Below are 27,195 nucleotides of genomic sequence, written 5' to 3'. Positions count from 1 at the left end.
CCGTGACCTTGGCGCGGCCGCAGCGCCGGGGGCCCCTGCGCGGGCGGGCGTCCGCCGAGCGTGGGGCCCCCGCGCGTGAGCTGTGGCGCACTCGCCACCCGCGCCCCTACCTGCTGCGGGCGGCCGGGGGCTCCCTGGAGACGTGAGAATGCGGCGGGTGCCTCCTGCCCCTGCCCTGGGGGCGCAGGGGGAGAGAGGGAAGCAGGTGTTTGCAGTGCTCACCTGCCGGCAGCAGGAGCAGCAAGCTCAGGGACCCTGGCTCCCAACGGCCAGGGTGAGTCCCACCTTGCGGAGGACTCTTCTGGGAGGTGGTCGCCAGAGAGTAGGGTGGAGCGGAGAAGGCCTCCCTGCAGGTGTTGGCTCTGAAGAAGAAAAGCCCAGAGGCCAAGTCAGGCCCGTACCCTTTTGGCTTTAGAAGCAGCTTTTCAAACGTTTTATAGCGTTTCCTTAATGACGGGCTTCCCTCCAGCCTCTCCTGCTTGTCTTTGATGGGTCTCCCAGGCCAGGCACCCACTGCTTCCTGCTACAGCCCCAAGGTTATGGCTGGGTGGTCCTCGGCGGGGCAGAAGGAGGCCTGGATGCGGTGGGGTTTCATGACAGGCCAGAGGCAACACCAGGGTGATGGGCACTCCCTTGCCTTTTCTGCCCAGCAGGAGTGCTGGGTGGTCATGACAAGGTCGTGGCTCTCCTGGACTGCCCACCTTTGTCCTGTTGTCCCTGGCATGCCCCCCCCCCACCGGGGGCCAAGAAGCAGGTATGGCTGGGTGACTGCATGCACTTAGCTCCTTGGGGTAGGGGGAGCTCTGCTTGTGGGTGGATTGTGTGGGCAGGGTCACTGGGGTAGTCCTGTGCTTGGGGACAAAGGTGCAGGTTCTCTAAGGCAGGGGCGCACCTGGAAGGCAGGACCAGGCAGGGCCCTTGAGAACAGCTTCACCCTGCTGTCCCAGTGGGAGGAGCAGCCCTCGCCCTTCTTGGCCGGGGAGCCACAGGAGCTGCCCTTGGCAGAGCTGTGCAGGGCCCCTGCTGGCTTCCCTGTGTCCTGTGCCCGGTCCCTCCTCCCTATCCATCCACACGCGCTCCCTTCTTTCTCCCTGCACGCCTGCACTGGGCACACTGTTCCCTCCTTGGCTCACCTGGCTCCTCCGGTGAGGCCCCTTGTTCCTTCCAGGTGTGTGCTCTGAACTTCCACACCAAAGTGCCTCTTAACGTCAGAGAGGTGGTTCTCACCTGGGGTTTCTCTAGTGCCCTTACCTGTGTGCTGGGGCTGTGGGACATAGGCTGGGGGCGAGGGTGGTGATCCTGTCATCTCCTGCCACCCGTCGGGGGGGGGGCGTGGAGGGGCTCTGCCTCTGATTCGACCCATCCCGGCACTTCCTTCTAGAGTTGTGAGGCCCAGGAGGAGTATGGCAGGAGGCCATCTTCCACGCCGAGCTCAGTTGCTTCATCTGTAGAATGGGCATGATGCCTGCTCCCAGGTTGTTGTTTAGGGCTGGGGGCGACGGGGTGTGTGAACGTCCCTTGGAGGTGCTGGCTGCTGAATGAGGTGGGTCAGCATGCCCGGGATGCTGTGCTCACCCACCACTGTGCCGGAGGACCAGACGGGGTGGTAGGGCTGGATGGCACCTAAGTGTGGCTGGGGCATCTCCTGGAGGCTGGGACCTCTGCTGGGAGGGTCTTCACTTATTTACGTGGGTGTGTTTTTTGCCCTAATTACCCCCTCTTCCTCCTAATTACCGAAGTAAGATAGAGTGTCGGGATGGCGAAGGCTGAAGCGGGGGAAAGCCAGGGGTGGTCATCCTCCAAACATGTTCCCCCAAGCTGGACCCCAGACAGGGCAATATCAGTGTGTTTGGGTGGCTGTCCCCAAATAAGGCAGGCCGGGCACCTCAAACAGTAGGCGTGTGTGGTCTCTCAGTCCTGGAGGCTGGCGGTCCCAGATCAAGGTGGCAGCACGCTGCCTGCTCCGGAGAGGTCTCTCCGTGGCACGTGGGTGCTGTCTTTGCCTGGTTCCTCTGTGCGTGTCTGTATCCTGATCTCTTCTCATAGCGACACCGGTCACATTGCATTGGGGCCACCCTATGACCTCGGTCTACCTTAATTACCTCTTTAAAGATTCTGTCTCCAAACACAGTCACAGTCTGAGGTGCTGGAGGCCAGGGTTTCAGCATAGGAATTTGGGGAACATAATTCAGCCCATAACAATAACAGTTTCCAGAAATTTCTTAGTTCACCAGACACACTTCGTGCTACCTTGAGCAGAGTCTAGATTTCTTATCAGCCTGCAAATGCTTGTTTTGGCCCGGGTTGCTTAGTTCCAGGAGGATCAAACAGTTAATACTGCAGGGCGCTCCACGGAGTCCCACGCAGGCATTTTGCTCCCCTCCCCCCACCTGTGCCCTGCCAGAGCAGAGCCAAGCAGAGAGAGGGGTGGGGGTGGCCGCTGACTGCCCTGGGACCAGCCTCAGCACAGGACGGGCTGGGCTGGACAGAGCCTGCAATAGGCTTGGAGCCTGCACTTGCAGATTCCAGCAGGGGTTCTGAGGGGAAGCATCCGGGACTCCCAGACTTGTGCTTAGTGGGGGGTATGTTCTCCGTTTGGCCAGCCCCGTAGAGCTAAACTAAGGCACACTTGCATGCAGCTGAGTGTGGGAAGAGAGCTTAGGAAGGGCAGCAGAAGGCGGGCCCTGCCTGGGCCCCACAGATTCGGAGACTGGAGAAGCCCCTGTGGGGACTGGCCCGCTGTCCCTTTGTCTTTGAGTTCCGGCTCAGGGACCGGGCGCGGCCAGTTGAGCCTTTGCAGGCCTCGTGTGCACAGTGAGAACAGTGCTCTTGGCCGTCAGGTGGGGCCAGGCTCTGGGGCACTGCCCGGACGGGGCTCTGCCGGTGGTGCTGGGACAGCGAGGGCCCGTTCCTGGGGCGCTTCGCCCCGAGCGTGGCACAGACGCGTGCTGGCTGGAGGCTTGCGAGGCTGGGCTTCAGGGCCCTGGTTCCCGAACTGCTTCTTGCCAGGTCCCCCAAGCACACCCCCTGCCGTCTCAGGCAGGCCGCCCATGAGCAGCCACCCTCCCTGGGCAGAGAAAAATGTCATACGAAAGAGAGGAGCAGAACCTTGACCCTGTTTTTGAATTTTGTTTTCAGGCTGAGTCCAAAGTATGTTCTAGGGACCAGCAACAGAGCAGGCAGAGCATCGGGCGGGGTGATTCCATGTTCGCAGAGCGAGGAGAGTAAGGGCTGGCTTGTGGCCTTTGTGGCCCTGTCCGTGGAGAGAGGGCTGCCCAGTCAAGGCCAGACCGCCAGTGATGCATCGGGGCTCCTCCCTGTGCACGGTGGGCCTTCCTGCTGCTCTGGCCTTCGATTCTGGGGGAGGGAAAGAGCAGGGAAGGATGAGGTGGGGTGAGATGAAGTGTGCCCTGGGGCCTGCTGCCTCCCACACCAGACACTGGTGGGACTGCCTCCTCTCAGAAATTGGAAACCCACACTTCTCGGGGCCGGGAGGTACAGTCCGTGTGAGCCCGCGGTGTGTCTGCATGTTGGATCCGCAGCACTTCCTGTGGGGAGGGGAGGTCCCAGAATCCCCCAGGCAGCCACAGCACCTGCTTCTGGGCTATCACAGTGACAGGAGGCAGGTGCGCGAGGCTTGGGGTGGTGTGAGTGTCCTGGGGCCCTCTCCCAAGTGTTGCAGACGGCGGCATTAAAGCCACAGAGATTCTCTTGCCATGCTGGGGGCCAGAAGCTGAAGTCAGGGTGTTGGTGGGGCCACACGCCCTCTGAAGGCTCCGGGGGAGGAGCCTTCCTTACCTTGGACAGGTGTGACCTCTGTGCTGGGGTGGGGGTGTCACTGGAGGGTCACAGTGGAGAGGTGCAGCTTTAAAACCTTGAGAATCTGATTTGGGCTTTTGCTTAAAACCATTTAAATCCCACATCGCCACCAAGACGGGAAGACAAGGCCCTGGGGGACAATAGGGGAACACTGGGGGGACGGCTCCGTGTGGGGCCTGCTGCAGAAACCAGCCTCGTTCCTTATCTCTGCGAGCCCATCGGTGCAGAAGCAGCCCTAAGACCTTAGCCCTGTCTGGTGGCCGGGTGGAGATGCTGCTTTCCATACAGGGACCTCTTTGCCAGGGGAGCGTGGCTCAGACAGACATCCCTCAGGAAGAGGCTGGCGGGAAGCAGGGCGTGTCGAGAGTCCCCTGGCTTGGAAATGCGGATGGAGACCCCTGCCTGGCGAGCAGTGTGGGCTACGGTAGCTGGGGCAGAAGGATGCCAGGGCCCGCCGCTGCGGTGGACCAGAGCGAAGCCGGAGAGCTGCTGGGACGCAGGCATGGCGGGGTCCCTGTGACGGGGGCGGGGGTTATTTCCAGCTTTTCACTTTCAAGAACCCCTGGAGCCTCAGGTGGCTTCTTCAGAGGAAGATCTTTAAATTTTTTTTCCCTTAGCACTCCTAGGATGGAAGGGCCTTCTGCGGCAGAACTGCGCTTGGAAGATACCAGAAGAGTGTCACCCTTCCCCCTTCGAAAGACATGGTTTTTGCTTTAACGTTTTTCCTGGTGATGCCCGTGTTGGCAAATAGTACAAGACAGCTGACATGAAAGAGGGCACCGCCCTCCTGCCCAGTGTGGACATTCACATCCTTGGAGGTGGCGTGTTGTGTTTGGAACATGTCTAAGTGTGTTCTGGAATGTTCCCTCGTGCTCCAGGACACGTAGCTCTGCTGGCTTCACTCCCTGCCACTTGTGATGATTCCCGTTTCCCTGGCCTCTGGAAGTCCCTGGGCTGATCCGGAATGTGTGCCAGCCCTGCAGCCTAGGTGATGCTTTTGCTGTTTCTGTAAGAAGATCCAGCATTGCTTAATTTCTTGATTTCCTAACTCTCTTTCTTGGTTTGGGACCGAGGATTCTGTTGTTCCTCTTTGCCTGTCATGGAGAAAGCAAGAACTAATTGGTCCCATTTTCTGATCTTTTTCTCACTGTGTCTGCATGCGTGTGATGAGTGTGCGTGTGCGCACGCTGTGCTCCGAGTGGGGCCCCGGCTCCTGTTTAAGAGACTGCTCCTCGCAGGGTCAGGGGTAACACTGTGCTCTCTGGAAGGGAGGTGCGTCTGTGCGCAGGGGGCTTACGTGACATGGGGTCCACTGGCGCTGTGGCTCATGGGCCTGGTCATCGCTGGGGCACGCCCACATGGAACTTTTGAAATAGAAGTAACGTGTTCTGCTCATACGGCAATGTGGAAGAGTGACACCGGGGAACAGGATACATGATGGCGGCTCTCAAGAAGAAAGGAACAGGCGTGGGGCCTCGGGCCATGTGATAACATCACCTGGTTGGCCGAAGGGGCAATGCCTGGCCTCCCTGCCCACCCAGAGCAGCCATTCCCCGTCCATACCCGGGTGCTGCCGGGAGCTTGGGGTGAGGCCCCTCCTCTAAGGGCTTTGCAGCGCAGCCCAGCCCCCGGCAGAACCTGACCGCTAGTGCACGGACCTTGTGCAGGGCCTGGCAGGGGGCCGTGGGCCTGGCATTGAGCACGGTGAGCCTGGCAGTCAGGGCGTGGGGTGTGTCATAAGCAGGGCGGGGGTTTCGGGAGTCCAGGGCTGTGCCAGCTGACGCAGGGTCACACACGTGGGCAAAGATGGCCAGGGGACTGAAGGCGAGCTGCCGGCTGCTTCCGGGATGGAGGGCTCCTTCCAGTGGGAGTTCCCGCTGGAGGTCAGAGGACAATGGACGTGGGTAGAGCTGAACTGTGGGGCTGAGTGGTCCCAGGGGGTGGGCAGGACACCGGGCACTCAGCCCCAGGGCTGATCAGGATGCCAGCAGTCACATGACACTGTGGTGTCCCCTCTTTCCTCATTCTCATTTCCTGTGGAAGCAGCTGAAGGTCTTACAAAAGAAGCCGTAATGAGGATTCTGGAAGACAGTGAGCACCCTCGCCCGGAGGAGCCGGGGTGGTCTGGGCAGGTTGGGGGAGCTGTGCTGGAATATTCCAGAGCTTCTCCACTCTCGCTGTTCTGAGTGCACTGCGTCCCCGCGAGGGCGGATCGCCCGCCGAGCTGCAGAGTTAATGACCGTGTCTTGCGTGGCTGTCAGCAGAGTGGGTTGATGATGTGGCAGTGAGGGGGATCTGGCCGCGAGAACATGCGTCACCCGCCCAGGCCCCCCCGCCACGTGTAGCCACCCTCAGGAAGGGCCCCGGGTCTAGAAGATGGCAGCTGTGGGGGTCAGGCCACAGAGCTTGACTGCGTGCCGGCATCCTGGCTGTCCTCGCTCGCTTCTGGTGGCTGGACGGCTACGATGGAGCCTTTGAAACCCCCTCCCCAGATGAGTCGCTGCAGATGTCCCCCCCCACACTGAGAGGCATGGGAGGTGGGACCCCTCCGGCCTTCTCTTCGCAGGACATGGGGGTGCTTTGTGTACGCCGTGCGCGTCTGCGCCCCCAGCCTCTGGCAGGGGGAGGGACCACTTCCAAGGGCAGTGTGCCCAGCCTGGGACCGTGCCAGAAATGCCTCCGGTTTGGACTGGCTGTGACCTTCAGGAGTTCTGTTGAGCCTGAGACCCTTGCCGCCTCGGCGTGGCTGTGCTTCCGTGGTCACTGAGCCGACGGCTGCGTGGAGGCCCAGGGGCTGGCTGGGGGGAGGGAGCGTGCTTTGTCGCAGGGGCTTCCTGGCCAAGGCTCTGGGCTTTTTCTGAAACGGGAGTGTGTTTGCTAGTGGAGTCCGAGGCTGGGGCTTTGGCCACGCCAGCCTTCGTCCAGAGGCGTATAGGATGGTGGGCTCACGGTCACAGGGGTGCCCCAGAACCCTAAAACACCACCGAGTCCGGGTGCTAGAGTGGAGGCTGAGAAGGCAAGGTTCTGCACAAGGTCTTGGGGGCTGAGAGAAAGGTGGTCGACCTTCAGGAGATTGCTCACAGCGGCACAGGGGTTTCAGAGCTTTGGGGGGTCAGAAAGCGCACAGCAGCTCTGCAGCTACAACGTGGAATTCATGGAGTGCGGGGACACGCAGCCGAGGGGGGCTGGGGGGGTGAGGACCATCACGCAGGCCTGCAGGAGGCTGCTGAACAGAGACTGAGGGCCGCAGGAGGGCCAGGGCCCCCCGGGGGGCCGCCAGCCAGGCAGCGCTGGGAGGAGGGGACTCTGCCTGGGGAGCTGGGGGGGCCCTCCTGTGGCAAGGCTATCCTTCCTAGGCTGAACTACGTTTCTTCTTTTCTTTCTTGAAGTATCTCTTGCATCTTTTCACTGTGTGCTGCTGTGCTGTAGATGTTAAAAAAGTGGGGGGTGGGGAGGCCGATTCCTGTGTGTGCGCCCGTTTCCGTGGTGACCGCACGCTGCCAGCGTGGGTGGCGGAGAGCTGGGTGGCGGTGGCCTCTGTTACATGGGCTCCCGCCACAGGCCTGTCGCTCAGGAGCCGAGCTCAGGGTAAAGGTAGTGCAGTCACTAGGGCAGCGGAGGCTCGGCCAGTTGTCACATTTGTTTTCATGTAACTGAGTAAGTTTTGTGGCTCGGGTTCTGGTAACAGTTCTCCGTGCCCGGCTCTTGCACAACCGCTCTGCTCGCACGCGCCCTGAGGCGGCCCAGCGCTCGGACTCCCTCCGCATCCAGCGGCTGCTGCCCCTTCCTAGGCTGCTGCCCCTTCCGCGGCTGCACCCAGACACCTGCCCCGCCGCGCGCCCGTGGCGAGCGTGGACTCACCTGCGTCATCTCATCTCCCCGGGGCCACGGGCGGGATCGTGGGAGAGCGAGGCCCCTCCGCGGTGCCTCCACCCGCAGACCGGGTTGTGCGCGGTGAGCGTGGCTGCTGGGGCCGTGGGCTCCTCGCTTCACCGTGGCGCCCTGCGAGCCTCCCCCACGGGAAGACACAGGCGATGCTGTCCCGGCAGTCGGGGCGGTGTGGCTCCCCCGGGGGTCGGGGAGGACGGGGCTCCGCGGCAGGGGCCAGTCCAGGAGGGGGACCAGGGCAGTCGTGCCCACGGGGGCGGGTCAGGTGTTTCCCCAGGCACCGCCGTGCCCGCTTTCCGGAACCTCACAGCAGCCACGTCGCACTCACGCACAGCTAGTACCTGTTCACGCCAAAGGGTGGGGGGGGCGCAGAGGGTTTTCGCTGTTATGGAGAAACCGCTCCTGTCCCAGTGCGGGTCCTTCGCAAAAGCAAGCGGAGCACGGGGCGCCCGTCGCCTCCGGCCGGTCTGGCTTCACCAGGTTGCCGACGGCCGCCTGCTTTTAGAGCGTGGTCCTCGCCGAGGCCCCTGCGCGCCACCGGCCCCTGCACCTTCCCGAAGCAGCTGTGCGGCCAGCGCGAAGCCGGGAGGGGCGCAGGGCCCACAGGGGCGTGTGGGGAGGGGCTTGGCGCGGGCTGCCAGCCCACACGGGGCGCCGGGGGTCGGGGGCATGCCGGCAGGGCCCGGCACCGCGGCGCCTGCTTGCCGGGTGGTCGGCCCGCGCCTGCGCAGTGGCGTGCCCGTGGTGGTGCGTGTCCTGCGCGCAGCACGTGCACTGAGTAATAAGCCCGGCCGCCGCTGCTGTTGAAGTGGAGAAGCTGGCCCGGGGCTCGGTTCGCTACCGTTCGGAAGCACGAAATAGGGACTTCATTCCCGGATCAGTTTGCCAGCTTCAAAGGATTAATTATCTACACATCCGGAAACATTGGAGCGGGATATCTTGGCAGGGTTTTCAGGATTTGTGTCATGGTCGCTTCAAAGCTGTTTCTTTAGACTTGATTAGGATGCTAAGAGATTTGAAGCCGCGCTGGCTGAAGCTGGGAACAGGAAGCGGTGCGTCGGGCAGGCAACTTTGCAAAGGGCCGGTTTTAACTGTGTAAGGAGACTGGTGGTTTGTGTTTTATTCGTTAAGGTCTGATAATAGCCACTTAAATATTTTAGAGACACTTGTTAGATACCTGTCACGACTGTGTGGCTCAGTGAACGATCACAGAGGGAGCTCACCTGTGGAACCCCTCCCACCACCCCCACTCCCCCCACGCCCCCCACCTCCCTACCCCGCGGGCAGTGGGGAGTGTGAGCAGCTCTCCCCACACCCAGCTAGCTGCCTGGAGGCAGCCTCTCAGACCACCACAGTAGGGGGGGCCTATCTCTGAAGGTTCAGGGGAGACTTGGAGGGTGGTGAGTGGTGTTGGGGTGAGTAGGGGAAGAGGCTGGGAAGTCATCTGTGTGCAGGAGAGGGAGGGGACGACCAGGGACTGGCCACCATGGCCCTTGGTTCCTGCTCTCTCTGTCTCTCCCACACACCCTCCAGTGTTTCTCCTTATATCGCTCCACTTCTCCCACTGTCTCCTCCGGCATATTCTACGGGACACTGTTTCCACCCCCTCTGTGGGACCTGAGGTTTCAGTGTCCTTGTGCCCTGTGGAGTATGTGTGTGTCTCCAAAGTTTGTCGAAATCTCTTACCCACTGGGTGTCCTGTCCTGTCCTTGTGGACCAGCATCATAAAAGGCTCCTTTGTTCTTTCTCATTTTCCTGGGTTTGGGGAGGGAGAGAGTCCAAAGGTCAGTGAGCCACATGAACGCAATGGCATGTGGTTTATGGGGGTGTTAACAAACACTCTGAGGCCTCCTTCCCCTCCTTCCCCTGGGGTTCCATCCTCTCTTCCATCAGCTGCTGTGCTCATGGGGCTCTGACGTCACACACCCCCTCAGGGCAGCTGTTCTGGCCCTTCTGTCGGTGCCTGCTGGTGTCCCACTGCTTGTGTGTGGCTTGTGTGGTTGGGGTCTCCCGGCAGCCCGTGGGCGGCCTCAGCCCTAGATGTGAACCGAGACCTGGCCGGGGTAGGAGGGATAGAGGGGAGACGCACACCCACAGGGTTTTGGAGCAGGGCGCCGGTGAGACAGAATCCAGAGAGGTGTGGTGGGCACGTCAGCAGCCATGCTCTGTCCCTGACGTGTCCTGAAGAAGAGGCCTGTGCCCTCCTGGAGCCCCTGATCGTCCCAGAGGGCAGCTGTGTGGGCACGGTGGGGCTGGGGGTCAGCGTGGCGGGGGAGCCCTGGGGGCCACAGGGGGTGGGTGTGATGTAGCTGGGAGCGCTGAGGAGAGGGGAGGAGACAGGGTCCTTCCAGGCTGACAGGCTGGCCCCTCGGCGGCCTCCTGCCGGCAGGTGCTGGCTGCTGGTGTGGGCCCAGTGCCAACCCCAGAGGGAGCTGTGTGCAGGGATGGAGCGGGTCAAGGAGGGCTGTGCTTCCCTAGGAAAGGGTGACGCGGAGACTCCGAGAAGTCGTGTGGTGACCTGGGCAGGACCCGGCTGGGGTGGCATGACGCAGGCAGAGACGGGGAGACAGCTGCCAACGCTGGGTGAGCACGTGCCTCTGGGTTTCCAGGCAAGGCTGATTGTGCCACGCTTGTCCCAGCGGGTGGCATGGTTTTCCTGGTCCAGCCTGGCGAGTTCAATCCTGTGTCCAGCTGTGGGCCCCTCGCAGTGCCAGTCGCCAGGGGGACAGCCCAGCTCTCAACAGGAGCAGAATCCAGATTAAACACTTGGCTGTCGTGATGTGGTTTCACCTGGCTCCAAAGTCAGGGCTGGCCACGAGCCCATTTGGACTAGAGTATCCCACAGACAAGTTGTGGTTGGAGCCTATGTGTGAGCCCTGACCTCTCCAGCCTGCCTCATTCGCACAGGGCTAGGGGACACAGAAGGAAGGCCTGAACAAGGGTTCCCCTGGGCTGATGGACCCAGGGACTCACCCCTTGCTCTTGTTGGGGGCCTGCCTGATTCCCCCGGGTCCGGAGGACTTGGCCAGGCCCTGGTCTGCTGCCCACACTGATGCGGCTTTGGTTTGCTCCTGGGTGTTTGGGCTTCACCTTGTGGCTGATAGCTCATGGCTTTACCCTCACCCCGAGCCCCAGAGGCCTTTGTGCAGCACGGGGCAGACGTCCTCAGGGAGCCGGCTCTGCGGGATGAGGGGGGACACAGTGGATGGTCCTTGTAGCAGGGCTCTGGTCCTGGGTCTGTCTGCAATGGTGCCAGCCAGGGCCAGCTGGGCAGGTCAGATGGTGGAGGCCAGTGGGGCCTGGCAGGGACCCAGGGCCAGTGTAGGACACGAAGGCTGAGGAATGGGCTGGGCGGTGTTCCCATGCCTACCACCTCTGACGGCCTGGGGTCATGGGAAGGGCCCCACGGAGAATGTGGCTTATCCCCCAGGGGGCTCTGCAGCGTTCTGTACATCTCGCTGCCTGATATAATCCACACCTGCCTGTTAAATGTGGAGAAACGGGAAGGTGAACAAAAAGAAAGGTCGCCATGGGATTTGCTACTTGACCGGCAGACAACTGTCCACATTGGCTTGGGGAGGCACCTGGGCCGTTTTGGACATAACCTTTCTTCCCCTTCATTGAGGAAGGAGCTCTTACTCTTTCTAAGCTTCATTTGTAACCCCATGGCACCTGGAACCTGTGCGCAGTCACCTGCTCCGTGTGCTGGGAGGCGCGTGCCCAGCTGTGGGGCAGCCGCGGGGTGGCCGCCCGACCCCAGGCCAGGCCAGCGTGGCTCCGCACTGAGGTCCCCCCAGCCTCGAGCGGGCCGGGGCTGGCACTGCAGCAGAGGCGTGAGAGCCAGGCTCCTGGGGACGGAGTGGCCAGGTGTGCTGTCCCGTGGGGAGCCCTTGGCTTCCCCCCCCCCCCGAGGGTGGCAGCCTCACACCCACATTCTCGAAGCAAAGGGCCTCACAGTCCTCTGTCCGCATCCAAGCAGATGGGCGCCTCGCGTCGTGCACCTGCAGGCATCGTCGCTTGGCAGATTTCCAGAGGCTCGGCCTTCCTGGCTGGCGGCTCCCGACATGCTTCCGGACGCGGCCCCTCACCAGACAGCATGGCACCAAAGCGCGCACTTTGAGCCCACCTCGGGGGAGCCTCCTGCCTGCCGCCGGGGCCCTGGCTCTCTCCCACCCGCTCCTTCTCTGTCTTGCAGGTGTTGGGATTTGAGATTGACGCGCTGAACTCTGTCCAGTTTTCCAACCACACAGGTAAGCCCTTGTTGGCCTGCGCAGCCACTGAAAAGCGGGGTGTGGGCCCAAGCAAGGACCTTTAGAAATGACCCCCCACCCCTCCTCTGACAGTCAGGAGATGGCACCACAGGGGCCACCCAGCTCGTGAGGGTCGGCCTGGCCTCGGGTGTGGACGCTGCATTTGAACCTCGGCCCGGCTGCTTGAAGCTGAGTGACCCGGGGGCAGGTTGGGGGGCCTGCTGGCACCTCAGTCTCCTCCGTGAAACGGGGACCTGCTCCTAGCCCCTGCCGCGGGGCTGAGCCCGCTGCCGGGTGACGGGACACTGCGGGCCGCGAGCAGGGCCACACGTGCCACTGGTGGACGCGGGAGCGGAGCCTAATTTCTCTGTTAAAAACCAGCGCCTCGGGAACTCACGTGGAGTCGTCCGTCTCAGCGCAGGGGACACAAGGACTCCCGTGCACAGAGGCCTTGAAACAGAGTTGCCAGCTCAAGGGCACGTGAGGGACACTGCCCTCGGGAAGGCCCCAAGTTGTCGGGACAAGCTTCCGGAGCCCGCTCCTCACACCCCCGGGCCCCACGGCCTCGGGAGCTGCCTGCCCTGTGACCCCACAGTCCCGTAGAGGCAGGGGCATGAGGCCACTCCTTTCCTGGACACATCCCAACATCACCTTTCCTGAAGTTACTCTGAACCCAGACAGAACCCCAGGGGCACAGAACGTCCTAGAGCCAGGCTGGCCGAGTGCCAGCAGGGTGTGCAGGTGGGTACCTGGGCCTCTGCCCACAGGCTTAGGAAAGAGCCTGTAACCCTCCTGCTGTGGCTTTTCTCAGAAGGGACGGGATGTCGTGAGTCATAAATTGAGGGGAAGAATGACGTTTGGGATTCAGAAGAAAACAGTTCTCACCGAAAGCCCTTCCCTGCTTTTGCTTTGCCGAGTGTTCTGGGTGCTGTGAAATTTGGAGAAGCCCCAAGATGTTTACGTTGATTCAGCGAACTTCCCTGAATCCCACAGGTTCTCCTGGCTGTTTTAACCACCTTCCTTTTTGTTTAAGTAGATGAGCCAAACTGGCTTGGCCGCTGAACTCACTGCTGGCTGTCACAGGGTGCCACAGTCAGCCGTCCGTTCTGGGGAAGCCAAGGCCTGGCTCCGAGGCCGCTGCTGCCCTTGCACAGATCCCAGGCTGAGGGGAGGGGGCTTCTGGGGGCTTCAGTGGCACGTGGCTGCCCCCTGGGCTCCCACAGAACCGCCTCCGTTGGCGGCGGGCTAGCATCCCAAGGGGCCTTCTGGCCTGCCCCAGCAGGGGTGGATGGAGACCAGACCCCCGCGTGCTGGGAGCCCACGCATGTGCAGAGGTGCTGAGGGCCAGAAGGGGAGGGGGGCTTCACGTCCACTGTGGCCTACTCCTGTGGTTCCTGGCAGGGCCCCTGGATGCTGTGCAGTGCCTGCCTGGTGAGGGGACCCCTCAGGCGGCTCCCATCCAGCAGTGGCCCCGAGCACCCCATGCTTGGACTCAGCATGGCTGTCTGTGCAGCTTGACCGCAAATCTCGGGGTTCAGTCCTGAGCTTTGGACCTGGAAGTACTTAGGGACTTTTTGTTTTTAGGTTTTTTTTGTTGTTGTTGTTTTTTAAGACGGATGAAGAGTGTGCGTGTGAAGTCGGGGTGGGGCAGAGGAGAGCAGAGAGAATTCTTTTTTTTCCCCCAGATTTTAAGATTTTACGTATTTATTTGAGAGAGGGCACAAGCAGGGGGAGGGGCAGAGGGAGAGAGACAAGCAGACTCCCACTGAGCATGGAGCCCGACACAGGCCTCGGTCTCACGACCCCGAGACCATGACCTGAGCTGAAGTCAAGAGTCAGAGAGTAAGCAGAGACAGAGGGAGGGAGAATCTCAAGCAGACTCCTTGCTGAACATAGAGCCCTACGCAGAGCTCGATCCCATGACCCTGAGACCATGACCTGAGCTGAAACCATGCGTCAGACGCTTAGCTGCTGTGCCACCCGGGAGCTCCGGTACCTCTCTAAAAAGAACCAGAAGCACTCACCGCAAGCAAGTGCCCGTCGAGGCCTGTGTGTGCGGGGAGAGTCACTGCACCCCTGTCCCGCCGTGAGCCTCGCCCAGCACCGCGCTGCTCTGGCTGTCCGGCCAAGGCCCCGCGGCTGTGCGGTCTCCACCGTGTCGTCCTACTGTGTACTCAGTGCCCGGCTCGTACCGCGTGTGACCGGCCAGAACACTTCAACCACATGCCATCTGTACCCTGCTCAACCAGCAGCCCCGTGGATCGCACGCGGGGACCCCTGAGCAATGCCTGGTCCCCGCAGAGGCTTCTGAGCACGGCCACCCACACCGCTTGCCTCCTGGGGTCGGGCTGGTGTCGGGGCACTTCCAGCAGCTCTGTTCCCAAGGACGCAGTCCCGCGAGCCGTGATCCACCTGCTCTTCCAGGTCAGAAAGCGCTTCTTTTTTGACACCTTTCTCAGGATATTTATGTGCCACAGAGTTAATTCACGTGGTGGAGTGTGTAATTCGGCACTTGCTAGTACACTCACAGAGGAAACATTTTCACTGCTCCAGTGGGACCCATACCAGGGTAACGGCCTGACCCTCACCACTGCCCCCTCTCCGGGCCGCTGGACCCGTCCCCTGTCTCGGCGGATTTGCCCCTTCTGGAGATTGCATAGAAACAGAATCATAGGACAGGTGACCTTTAGCGGCTGAGCCCAATGTTCTCCAGGCTCGTCCCCGTGCTCATGCGTGCCTGTGCCTCACTCCTGTTCGTGGCTGAGTCACAGTCCGTCCAGTGTGGACAGACCACACTTGGCTTCTGTGTCCATTTGTTGATGGACATGGGTTGATGAATGCTGCTGCTGGGGGGCGCGTGGCTGGCTCAGTTGGCAAAGCGTCCGACTCTTGATTTCGGCTCAGGCCGTGGTCTCAGGGTCGTGAGATCGAGCCCCCACATTGGGCTCTGCACTCTGGGCGGAGTCTGCTTGGGATTCTCTCCCTCTGCCCCTCCCCCCTCACGTAAATAAATAATTCTTTAAGAAAATGAACGCTGCCATTGTGAACATCTTTCCGCACACATCTCTGGGGGCGGGGTAGTTTTCTCCCAGCGGGTAGACCCAGGGGCACACTTGCTGGATCAGATAGTGACTCTGTGTTTGATCGTGGGAACAGCGGCCAGACCGTTCTCGGCACTGGCTGCACCACTTTTCAGCCCTCCCGAGAAGTCTGAGGGCGCATCCTTATCAGGCCTTATTGTTTGACTTGCCTTCTGCATTCAGCCGGCTTAGTGGTGTGAATGGAATCTGTTAAAAAACAAAATTCAACCAAGTAAATGTGCAGATCTAACTGGTTTTGTTAAATGATTGACGAGTCGGGCAGCATCCTGTCTGGCGAGTAGAGGGGATCTCCACTTAGCCGAACCAGAGAGGTTTTTAAAGATTTATGTATTGATTTTAGAGAAAGAGCAAGAGAGACTGAGTGCAAGGGGGCGGGCAGAGGGAGAGAGGATCCCAAGCACACTCCTCGCTGAGTGTGGAGCCCCATGTGGGGCTCGATCTCATGACCCTGACATGACGTGAGCCGACACCAAGAATCAGAGGCTCAACCAACTGAACCTCCCAGGTGCCCCTGAAAGAAAGATTTTTAAAGGCAGAGAGAGAGCATTGAAAAAACAAAAGAATAAAAGAATGTACTAGCAAGGAATGTCTTGGGCGAGGCTGCCCCTCTAAGGGGAGCAGGGGGGTCTATCAGCCAGTTTCCCAGGATTGACCGGGAAGGGCCATGTTGACTGGTGGAGGGCTCTGCTCTGGGGTCGAAAGTGCAGTTAGCTTTGGTGTTAACTCTCGGTTTACCGACTTGGGGCCTTCACGTAAGTGACACTGCTTGGGGCCTGATCCTTTTTAACAGAGCTCGTGGTTTTGGCTGTAGATTGGGGCGCCTGGGTGGCTCGGTTGGTTAAGCGTCTGCCTTCGGCTGAGGCCATGATCTCGGGGTCCTGGGATCGAGCCCCGCATTGGGCTCCCTGCTCAGCAGGGAGTCTGCTTCTCCGTCTCCCACTCCCCCTCCCCTGCTTGTGTGCTTGCTTGCTTTCTGTCAAATAAATAAATAAAATCTTAAAAGAAAAGAAATGGCCATAGATTGAGGCCGGAGAGGCTCCATCCTGGGGGAGCAGGTTTTCCAGAGCAGGGCTGGCACACTCTCCCTATTCAGGGCCGGAAAATAGATAACTGAGGCTTGGCACCTTCTGTGCCCTTGGCGTGAAAGCAGCCGGAGACTACTGGTAAAGGATGGAGTGCAGCTACGGTCCAGTAAAACTGGAGCTTTGTTAATGGATGCTGAAAATGGAATTTCATATAATTCTAAGTCATAAAGTATTACTCTTTTTTTTCCCCAACCATGTAAAAATGTGAAAACTTGGTCTCAGCTTGAAGGCCACGTAAAAGCCTGCCGCAGGCCAGATTGGGCTCACGGGGCCTGGTTTGTTGACCCCTCCTCTGGGTCTGCATTTCTCAGATTTGCTGTGGATAAGAACCAGCTGGGGCCTTGCTAAACCTCAGTGCAGGGGCCCACCCCCAAAGACGGACTCAACTGGGTGGGCCCAGGCCTGAGAATCTGCATTTCAGATGAGCCCCCAAGGGTGCCGCTGCTGCCAGTCTCAGAGACCCCCCTGGGGAGAGGAAGGGTGATGTGCTTTGGAGGAGGGAGACTTGGGGAGCTCAAGGGTCAGAGGAACATTCCTAGACGTTAAGGATAGCCACAGTGTGCCGGGGTCCCCAGAACCACCTGCAGACGGGACAGTTTGCTGGGGGGTCTCCTAGGACTCAGCACAAAAGGCTAAACCGGCCCAGGGCGAAAGCCCACGGGGAGAAGTCAGCACCAGGCCCGCACTCCAGAGACACCAGGACCACGTTTTCACAGGGGAGCTGCAGGGTGTCTGTGCTGTGGCCTACGTGGGCAGGGGTCCTCCTGCATGGCAGGGGGGTCCCCTAAGATTCCTGTTGGAGGCATGCTCTCTGCCTGTGTGCTTGGAGTGAGCACGTCACCCCGGCCTCCTGTCACCCTTGGGGACCTGGTAGGGCCGAGAACCCAGGTCACATCTGGCTCTTGGTCAGATCTCGACCAGAGACCGGCTCTGCTTGTGGCTCATCCTGGGGTGGCAGGATGTGATGGGCCCCGCCTACCAGTGTGCCTGGGTCACAGTCACTGAGCCGTTGGGCCTGGATGGGGAAACGTGCACAGCAGAGGCTGGCAGAGCGAGCCCCCCCATGCACCCCCACACACCCCATGAATTCAGGGAGAAGGCACACAGCTGTGTCTTGTGTGTCAGCACGGCAGCTTGGCGAGCTGACCGTCCTTGTGGCCCTGGATTGATTCCAGAGGGCATGGGCAGTGGGAGGGGGACCCCTGGTGTCAGTAGGAACAACTCTAGGTGGCATACAAGCTAGGGGAGTGTGCGGGGGGCTCTGAGGCTGATGGTGTCAGGGGACCCACCGAAGCACAGCTTCTGGGCAGTCTCTGGTCTTGAATCGGCCCCTGGCGCCATCCAGGGCAAGTGAGCAGTCCTCTGGGCCACAGTGGGCCATCGGGTAGGGCTGTGTCTCGCACGCATGCCTCGGTGTCAAGGCCCTGAATGTTGTGTTCTCCCCACAGGCTATGCACACTGGAAGGGTCAAGTGCTGAACTCAGGTGAGCTCCACGAGCTCTACGAAGGCCTGAAGCTGAACAACGTGAATAAATATGACTACGTGCTCACAGGTGAGTCCACGCGAGCTGGGAGCTGGTCCCTGTGCGCCTCGCTCTGGCACGGCTGGGCTCGGCCTCCAGGCACGGATGGCCTGTGCCGCCCTAGTGGCCTCCGGGCTCCCGTAGTGGGACCTCGGGGGTCCTGGCCACATGTACTCAGACGGGCCTGCTGTGTCACCACATGCCGTGGGCCCATGTGGAGGACACGCACGGGGTGAAAACACCCAGGTCGGCCACGTGCGGCCACCTGCTCCAGTGGCTAGTTAGCCAAGGTTACGGTAAAAATATCTATTTGTATTTACGTAGTTAGAAGCGAGTATGCTTGTTATCGAAAATGGAAAAGACAAAAGAAGGAAGGTGTTCCTGCACACTTCTCACTCACGGCTTCTTCCTTCGCCTCACACTTGGCATCTCTTTTGGGAAATGCCCAGTGTCCTCTCAGTGACTAGAGATATTGGGGACACTTTGAGCCCCGCCTGCCGTTCTCTGGAGCAGAATGGTTTGCATGGCGCTCTTTCTCCTTGGTCAGTTGATGTGAGCCTTCTGTTTCATGAGGGTGGCCCGGATTTCCCTCCCAAAGGTTACACGAGGGACAAGTCCTTCCTGGCCTCGGTGGTGGACATCGTGCGGGAGCTGAAGAAACAGAACCCCAAGCTGGTGTACGGTAGGTGCTGGGCCGTCACCTCCTCTGGCGGGGTGGACCTGGGGGCCCTGAACGGGTGGCTTGGCCTCCTTCCTTCTGACGCCCCTCCTTCCCGTTCCACCTCTCCCGGCCCGTAAGCTTTGCGTGCTGGGCTTGCAAGGGTATGTGTCTTCAGGGCTCTGGAAAAGGTTCAGAACGTCTTCACAGTGACCCTGGCATCTGTGTGGGGACAGTAATGAGAAGTGGGTTACTTACGTGTGGTAATCCATGTCTGCGTGTGAAGGCTGGAGCTGCCAGGCCCTGTGGCTAGGGTGTGCATGGTGGGAGTTGGCCCCAGAAAGGACAGTAGAGGGTGTGTATGTCCGGGGTGTGGCCCAGCTGTCAGGGCGAGGCTGAGGCCCCTGCCCGGCCTGTCTGTCCCTAGCCCCGGGCCTCCACACCTGGGACTGGGGAATGGTGTCTGCCACCCAAAGGCCTCTCCGGCTAAGGGAAACGAAGGTTCAGGTTACTCTTGTCCCTCTCAGACTCAGACACGCACATTCAGGGCTCCGCGGGGTCCTGCCATGTGTGTGACACTTCCACATCCAGGACAGAACTCCAGCGGCCTGTCGTGGGGACCCCACCATCGGGAGAAGGAGCTAGGTTTGGGGGCCCACGTTGCACAGCCCCTTCCATCAGAGGCCCCCACGGCCCCTGTGTGTTCTTGTCACTTCATCCATGCAGACTGGGCCTTCCCTGGGGTGCAGGTGTCCCATGTATAGAGGCCAGTCCTCACCGCAGCTGGCCCGATGGCAGGTCCTACACCGTGGCCCGCTGCCCGAAGGGAACGAGCTTGTATGGAGGCAGGGGACACCGTGGCTTCAGCCAGGAGGGGCGAGTGGGGCTGCTGTTCTGCGTCCCTCTTTCGAAAAAGGTGCAAATGATGTCAGATAAAAATCAGAGCACTCAGTCGTCTGTGATGACAGAACACACGACGCCAGGTCACAAGGCGAGTGAAAGTGGGAGGCCATGCTTTTCCCAAGCTGTTAGCTGCATATGTGAAATTTAACAAGGACGTTAAGGGCTCTCATTCTGTCGGGCGCAGCGTTTGCTGATAGATGCCCTTTGTGTCTCCACAGTTTGCGACCCGGTGATGGGTGACGAATGGAATGGCCAAGGCTCCATGGTTAGTGATTTCATGCATATGATTCCACACACAGGACACAGCACACGTCCTATGTTATCCTTGCCTGGAAGCAAGGGTTGGCAGACAGGGTTTATCGTAAAGGACCAGAGAGTAGACATTTGGGGCCCTATGTCTTGTTCTATCAAAAAGCAGCCCCGGGCATCGGCTGGCTCAGTTGGTAGAGCAGCGTGTGGGTCTTGATCTCGGGGTCCTGAGTTCGAGCCCCATGTTGGGTATAAAGATGACTTAAAATCTTTAAGGAAAAAAAAAAGCCACAGTTCGCAAAGGAACAGACATGGCTGTTTCCTAATAAAAGTTCACGTATGGACACTGAAATTTGAATTTCCTATAACTTCCGTGTGTCGAAAATGTTATTTTATTTTTTTTACTTTTCCTCCTGGCTACATGAGAGCAGGCTGGCCGTAGGTTCCTGGCCCTGACGTCATGTAGAGCAGGGGTGCCATCCAGTGAGGAAGCCAGAAACCCGCTGGCAAGAATCACCGTGGCCCCCAGAGACACCTGGGCTGGGAGGGATGGCAGGGGGTCAGCCCGTGCTGGCCATGCAGCACCCCCGTCTCAGGCCCCCACCTGGACCACGGGGCTCCTTGGCAATTATGCTCTGGTCCCATCTCCTCCTCTGTGTGCGTCAGCCTGTGTTCCTTGCTGCCCTTTCCTTTCAGTACGTGCCTGAGGATCTCCTTCCGGTTTATAAAGAGAAGGTTGTGCCGGTTGCAGACATTATAACCCCCAACCAGTTTGAGGCCGAGTAAGTAACCTGAAACCACTAAACTTTCAGACCTCCTCACGGGGTTCCCTCAAAGTGGAGCAGGGATCTGGCAGCAGGGTGGGGGGCAGGCCGTTCTGCCTGGGGGCGCCCTGGCCCAACCACAAGCAGTGGGTGGTCATTTCACTCCCTGTCCTGTGATTGTGCTGACCCCCAGCCATCTTCCTGAACAGCAAGAGCCTTTGGGGACAGAAAGGGGAGGAGCTGAGGGCACATGTGGGCGACACAGGCCATGGGATGGAGAGCCCATCCCAGCTGATGCAGGGAACCCCCCTGGCACTCCGAAACCCACGTCCCAAATCTCTACATGGGATTAAAAGGAGCCAGCTGGGCCCTCGCAGTAGCGAGCTTCGGAGGGCCCTTCTCAGATTGCAGGGCTACCTGATGAAGACCAGTGTGGCGGGGGCGGGGGGTAGCGAGCAGTGCCGGCTGCCGTAGGTGTGCAACTGAGTGTCCACGTGGGTTCGTCTCTGCCATGGTGCGGTTTGTTGGACTATCAGTGGGGTCCCCCTGTCTCTGAGACTGCCTTTTGAAGGAGGGGTGGAGGGTGCCTGGACTCCTGGGGCCTGGGGCCCTCGACCTGGCTGGTCCATCCTGGGCTCCCGGAGGACCCTGAACCCTTGGTAGACCTGTGTGAGAATGGTATGTTAACCATTTACAGTTTACATTTCACATTTTGACTTTCGTGGAGGTTGGTCACTCTCATGGTCCACTAAGGGGCCATGTGCTGCTGTCCCTTGCTGTGGTTAAATTTTATTCTCGACTGGTCCTTAGCCATGTTGCAGTCGCCACCAGGTTTATGGTGGCCAGCAGACCCTGAGCTCCTGCGGGGATGGGAGGGGTTTACCAGTGCCACCACAGCTCTGGGGATGTTTCTAGTAGGACCCGGAGAAGCAAGGTCTGACCTGTGCTCACCTATCTTGCAGGTTACTGAGTGGCAGAAAGATCCACAGTCAAGAAGAAGCATTAGCGGTAAGACCTTCTGAAGCCTGGCATGGGACAAGTGGCACCGTGCGTGGTGGGGAGGGGACAGCCGTACACCCTTGGGGGTGGGGGATGGGCACCTAGGTGGCGGGCATCCTGGTTCCTGCCAGCCGGCGGGGGCTGAGGGACGTGTTGTAAATTCCCTGTGGGCCCCTGCCTTGGGCACCTGCAAATCTAGCCAGCGTCTGGGTCTGGGCTAACCTGCTGCCTGCTCTGCTCATAGCAGCGGTGCCTGGGCGGGCTTCCTGGGGCGGCCGTAACATAGTGCCCCAGACCAGGTGGCTGAGAACAGAAATGTCTTCTCTGTGGCCCCAGGAGCCAGGAGTCTGAGATCAGGGCCTTGGTGGGACCCTTCTCGGTCTAAATCTGTGGGGAGGAACCCATTCCTTGCTTGTCTCCCAGCTTTCAGTATCCCTGGGTTTGTAGACCCATTGCCAATCTCTGCCTGTGTCTTCAAGTGGCCTCCTGTCTTTCTGAGGACGCCAGGCAGGTTGGATCCAGGCCCATGCTGGTGACCTCGTCTTAATCAGCTTGCATCCGCACAGACCCTGTTTCCAAAGGTGGAAACAGGAGACACTCCGAGGTTCTGGGCCAAGGGTTCCCACATCTCTCTTTGGGAGACACAGCTCGGCGCACGACAGTCACAGCATTTCCTGAGCGCTTGCTGTGTACCTGGTACCGTGAGTCCCGTGCACCCGTGACCCGTGTGTGTGCGTGGGAGGCAGCCCTCCGGACGAGCGTGCCGCCGCCCCAGCCAGTGTAGTCAGAGAGGGGCCCAGAAACCACCTGTGCCAGCCGCGGTCCAGCAGAGACCCACAGGACAGCGTGCGTGTGGCCGGGCACGCGGGGGTGTGCGTGTCCACATATGTGGGGTGGGGTGCGTGTCTGCGCACACGTGTGCAGCTGTCTGCGTGTGCACCAGGAGACTTACTACGAGCTGTTGGCTTCCACTTTTGGGGGCTGGCCAGGCACATTCGGGGCCCGCTGAGTGGAGAAGGGCCGGCCGGGCGCATCTGGGGCCTGCCTCAGGGCCGGCTGGAAACGAGGCAGGGAGGTTTCTTTGAGGTTCTTTTCAACTGTCCCCGTGGAACGTGGTGCCGGTGAATCATGTAGCCTTAGATGGGGCGGCCCCGGTCCGGCACAACAGGGCCCTCCGGCATCCGGGGCTGGGCGCCGTCGGAGCTGTGCCGTGTCTTCGCAGGAGACAGGTCCGAGTGCAGGCCCTGCACGGCCATGGCAGGCCTGAGGGGCTGTGGAGCCTGTCTGGCCAGGGCTCAGGGTGCCAGGGGACAGCGGTGCCCCTTCTCCGCACCCTGGGGCCTCGGCGTCCCGAGAGCCGATGCGGCCACATGCTGCGAGAGTTCTAAGCGGTTCCCGTGGCGCGCCCGGTGCGGGGTGGGGGTGGGGGCGGGGTGCACGCACCAGGCAGAGGATGGGCTCCGGAGCAGAGGGGCTGCCAGCCTGGTCCCGAGCCCTGGTCTGAGCCCGTGGCTCCGGGACGACAGGCCCTCCTCCCACCGCGACGGAGAGAGGGCGCCGCTGCGTGACCCCGGCTGGTTTTGTCCCGGCTCCCAGGCCCTGGCGGAGGATGCTTGCGGCGCAGCCACAGGGGTGACTCGGGGCGCCTTCTCCTGGGCCGGGGGAACCTGACGGGGACCCACACGGCCCCCAGGAGCAGAAAGGACGAATGCATCGCCCCCTTCAGGGCCGCAGGAGAGCCTTTCGGGTCGCAGAGTGACCCTCGGCCGCCCGGTCCTACAGGCTGAGCCAGCGGCCTTCTCCTGGAGTCCAGCCCCCTTCCCTGACATGAGCGTGCCCCTCTGGCATAGCTGGCGCTCTCCTGAACCCCAGTTTACCCAGTGGGTGTTGCATCCCAAGACGTGTGTTCCAGGAGGGCAGGGAGCCTCTGGCGTGTCACTGGGCACCCCCACCAGAGCTGTGTCCGTGACTACATGAGTGAGTGGTGGAAGGGGGCGCCCTTGCCTGGTGGGCTGTGCGGGGCCAGACAAGAAAGGGCAGCCCATCCGGAGCAGATGGGCACCTTCCTCTGCAGTGGGGGTAGAGTCAGGCGTCAGGCCCAGCAGGGGTGCGGCTTCAGGCAGAGGGCATCGGGCTGGCGGCTCCAACGTGACAAGGTGCCACCCGGCCCACCCGCGCTGGCTCCCCGTGTTCACGGGCTCTGGTCTCCGCTCTGTCAAGCCAAGCCCTGTTCAAGTGCATTCTTGGCACAAGGGCTGGTGGTGCCCGGCTGCCTGGGCAGCTGGGAGCCCTGGCACGGGTGGCCACGGTGTGGCTGATGCACCTGTGTCCCGGCAGGTCATGGACGAGCTGCACGCGATGGGCCCTGACACGGTGGTCATCACCAGCTCCAACTTGCCGTCCCCGAGGGGCAGTGACTACCTGATTGCCCTGGGGAGCCAGAGGATTCGTAAGTTCTGGGAGGGCCTGTGGGGCTGCGCGTGTCGATCTTAATCGTGCAAATGCCACCCGGGTTGGTGTTTTCTGCACAATGCCAAAACGACACAAGAGGCCGGGGTCACACTGCTGCCCCAAAGAGCACGTGGCCTTCTCACGGCTCCCTCTGTGTCCGTGGGAGAGCATACCCCACACCCCCATGCACCCCCGCGCACACACCCCCATTTCAGTAAGTTCATGGTCCCCATGGCTCTAGGAGCACTCATTACTTCCCTGGCTGTGGGTTCCTTCTGCGTCCCGTCACAGGCGCTGGTCCCTCATGTGCCGCTGTGCCGTGCCCCCCCNGCCGGCCCCCCCCCCCCCCGGCTATCCTGCTAGGGGTTCCAGTATCCACATTCTTCCTCGGGACAGGGTATCTGTCCCAGTGAACCCCTGAGAGGCGACACTGGCCCTCCTTGCCGCCATGCAGGGAAGGAGTGGGGAGGGAGGCACGCCAGTTCCCAGGCCGAGGGGCTGGTCCTCTGCTGGCCCAGGGTCTTAGGGCCCATTGGCCGTGCTCTTCTCCTCCAGGGAACCCCGATGGCTCAGTGGTGACAGAACGCATCCGCATGGAGATGCACAAGGTCGATGCAGTCTTTGTGGGCACCGGGGACCTCTTCGCCGCCATGCTCCTGGCGTGGACGCACAAACACCCCAACAACCTCAAGGTCAGCAGGACAAGCCCCTTCCCTGCCCCCAGCAGGGACGATCTGGGTGCCGCAGGGGCGTAAACAGGAGGACGGCATACACCATGCTGGAGTCATCCAGGTCCAGCTACGGGGCAGTGCCGAGCCAGACGAGGTCCGGGGCTGTGAGCTGAGGCCTGGGAGGGGTCACTGTGGCCTGAGTGAGTCTGTCAGTAGGAGCGTTTCCCAGGAGAGCAGCCCAGTCAGTGTTTGCCCTGAAATGTCATCACCAAGTGACTCGATAGACCCAGAGGCTGGGATGAGGGATGAGGGACAGGGGTGCGAAATCAGTCTTGCAAAGAGGTTCATCTCTTGCTAGGAGTTGTCTGTGTGTCCGTCTCTCCTCCCGCTTCCTGCGTGGTGTGTAAATGTCCACAAATGCAGGTGTGTAGAGAGAAAGCCATTTTGCACAGGCATTGCTGGGCGAGGGGAGCAGTTGGTCCTGATGTGGTAAATTGGGGTGTGGGGTGTTGCGGGTCTTTCCCGTGTGCCCTGTGGCAAAGCTCAGGAATGACAGCCGCGCTCTCCGACTTCCCTTTGCGCCCCATGCAGTGTAGTTGCGTCGTGACGTCCATCATGTTGTGTCCTCCTTCAGCATGTTGGAAGCATGGGACTGGAGACCCACTGTGCACAAGGCTGCCCTGGCCACCGGGTCCCTCTCTGCGTACTGTGGTGGCAGAGGAGGAGGCCCCCATCTCTGGAACGTGCACAGGAGGGGCAGCTGTGAGGGGTGGTTAAGAAAGAGGAAGCATGCCTCATCTGTGCTGGGTCCACTGGCGGAAGGAGGAGCTTGGAGTCAGGATCTGAAAGTGGATTCTCCTAAAACTGTCTTTACTGGGCACGAGGAGGGGCCCCGTCTGCCCTGGGGGCAGGCACACAGCATCCCTATCACATCAGTCCCACTTGTGAAACGCAGGGCTTGGGCAGAGCCCAGCCTCTGTTACCTACAGGGCTCAGGGACAGGTGCTGTGATGTGAAACCCTAATATGCTGTGTCTTGGCCGGTGCCCGCCCCCAACACCCAGGGACGAGGGTGAGCACAGACCTGCTGTTTTAGTTGGCAGCCGTGGGCGTTTCGTCTAGTACAGGGCACCTGGGCCAGCTGGTGCCCAGTGGAGGCCAACTCCAGGTTCAGCACGGCCCTGGGTCCCTGAGTTGGGTGGGAGGGAGTTCCACTCACTTCCCCAGCTCCTACTAAGCCCTGAGTCTTCGACTTTGAGATGCAAGCAATGATCTTGGCCGACTTTGGGGTATGAGCTCTTTTCTGTAGATTCTTTACAACTGCTTCATTCCAGAAACACCTGTATTAAGCCCCTGCTGCATGCCAGACAATACTGACAGGTCCTAAGGCTCAGCCCTTCCCCAGGGTACACGGGCCAGAGGGAGACGGTTAATTTTAGTACGCGGGCATTTGCCCAGCCCTCCTGGAGTCTTTGTGGCGACCCGTCCGCGGGTGGGGAGTGTGTGATGGTAAAGCCAGTGCCCTGGTGACTCGAGGTAGAGATAGTGCTTGTTGGCACGGAAGACCCCATTCGGACTTGGGGCATCATGGGAATGGGGGAACCACAAGGTGTGTGTCTCTCCCGCACCCCCGTCCCCACAGGTGGCCTGTGAGAAGACCGTGTCTGCCATGCATCACGTTTTGCAGCGGACCATCAGATGTGCAAAAGGTACCTCCTGGCCGGGCCCGTGGGCGCGTGGAGCGGCTGGCACCGAGCGGAGTCGGGGGGCGGGGGAGACGGCACCTGCCCTCCACTGGCCTGGGCGCAGGGACGGAGGCCAGCGTGCGGAGCGCGTGCCCGGGATGGGAACTGCAGACGTGACGTGGGCTGTTGGCTCGGGCAAGGGAAAGGGGGCAGGAACGTCAGGGCAGCTTCTGCTGTGTCCCTGCCATTGACGCTGTGTCCCGTAGGCCAGGCAGCGGGAGGGCAGAAGCCCACCCCGGCGCAGCTGGAGCTGAAGATGGTCCAGAGCAAAAAGGACATCGAGGACCCAGAGATCGTGGTCCGGGCCGCAGTGCTGTGAGGCCCGTGTGCTGCCCCCCCACGCACCGCACGTGGTGTCTCCCTTGTTGTCCCGTGAAAATGTAGCGTCTGCCTTAGAGCTGTGACTGAAACTTGGTCTTTTTTTCTTTCGTGAGTGTTCGGCATCAACGGTCTTAATTGTGAAAACGTGCTGGTCGTGCTTTTCAGAAGTAACAAAGCAATCGCAGAAATCTGTAATTTGGGGAACGCAGCTCCCCGGCGGCTCTCCTGGCTCGGGGTGCCGTGTGTCCCGTCCCGAGTGGGCTGGGGAAGCCCGGGCTCTGTGCGTCCCCGAGGAAGACTTGGGTTTAACCATTTGTGTCTGGAAGAATTATGCCAAATGTCTGTGGTCTTTCTGGCCTGACCCTCTGTGCTCCTGCTTCAGACGCCTCGTTTGTCCCCTAGGTATCAGGCAGGTCGCCGGGGAAGGCTTCCCCCCTGGGAACGGGTTGACAGCAGCTGGCCCAGCACATGCAGGCCCTGTGCAGTCACGCTGGGGGGCCCCTCTCCAGGCCCCGAGCATTCAGGCTGGTCTGCACATGTCACACCCATCTGTGGGACCAGGGACCTGCTGGGTGACGACAGCTTATGGGAGAGCAGCACATTGTGTTCCCTTTGGAAGACTCCCCTAGCCTGTGGCACGGCAGGTCGAGTAGGCCTGTGGTTGCCCCCGTTGCCACGGTGCTGGTGCAGAGACGGGTACAGTAGGGCAGCGGGGACGCCTGCCCTCCCTGCTCGGTTCTGCCTTCTGTGCCAACCGGAAGCCAGGGAG

The 27,195-nt window shown here is 60.6% G+C and overlaps 1 protein-coding gene across 3 annotated transcripts; it reads left to right on the top strand.

Moving 5' to 3' along the window:
- Positions 1 to 133: 133 nt before the first annotated feature.
- Positions 134 to 26,515, top strand: PDXK (pyridoxal kinase). 3 transcript variants are annotated; one of them, XM_034654937.1, is made up of 11 exons: positions 134 to 274; positions 11,903 to 11,957; positions 17,592 to 17,696; positions 18,265 to 18,348; positions 19,446 to 19,492; positions 20,173 to 20,258; positions 21,203 to 21,248; positions 23,577 to 23,688; positions 24,246 to 24,382; positions 26,003 to 26,069; positions 26,312 to 26,515. In XM_034654937.1, exons 1-11 carry the CDS (start codon positions 149 to 151, stop codon positions 26,422 to 26,424), a joined length of 978 nt encoding a protein of 325 aa, XP_034510828.1. In that variant the 5' UTR covers positions 134 to 148; the 3' UTR covers positions 26,425 to 26,515. The 3 variants fall into 3 exon arrangements, with proteins under 3 accessions (XP_034510828.1, XP_019665507.1, XP_034510839.1); XM_019809948.2 differs by lacking the exon at positions 134 to 274 and adding an exon at positions 5,609 to 5,702; XM_034654948.1 differs by lacking the exon at positions 134 to 274 and adding an exon at positions 6,040 to 6,084.
- The last annotated feature ends 680 nt before the right edge of the window (positions 26,516 to 27,195 follow it).

Source organism: Ailuropoda melanoleuca, chromosome 1 (assembly GCF_002007445.2).
Source record: "Ailuropoda melanoleuca isolate Jingjing chromosome 1, ASM200744v2, whole genome shotgun sequence".
NCBI lineage: Eukaryota > Metazoa > Chordata > Mammalia > Carnivora > Ursidae > Ailuropoda > Ailuropoda melanoleuca.
Note: the sequence above shows the minus strand (reverse complement) of the source record. Positions and strands in the feature narration are given on the sequence as shown.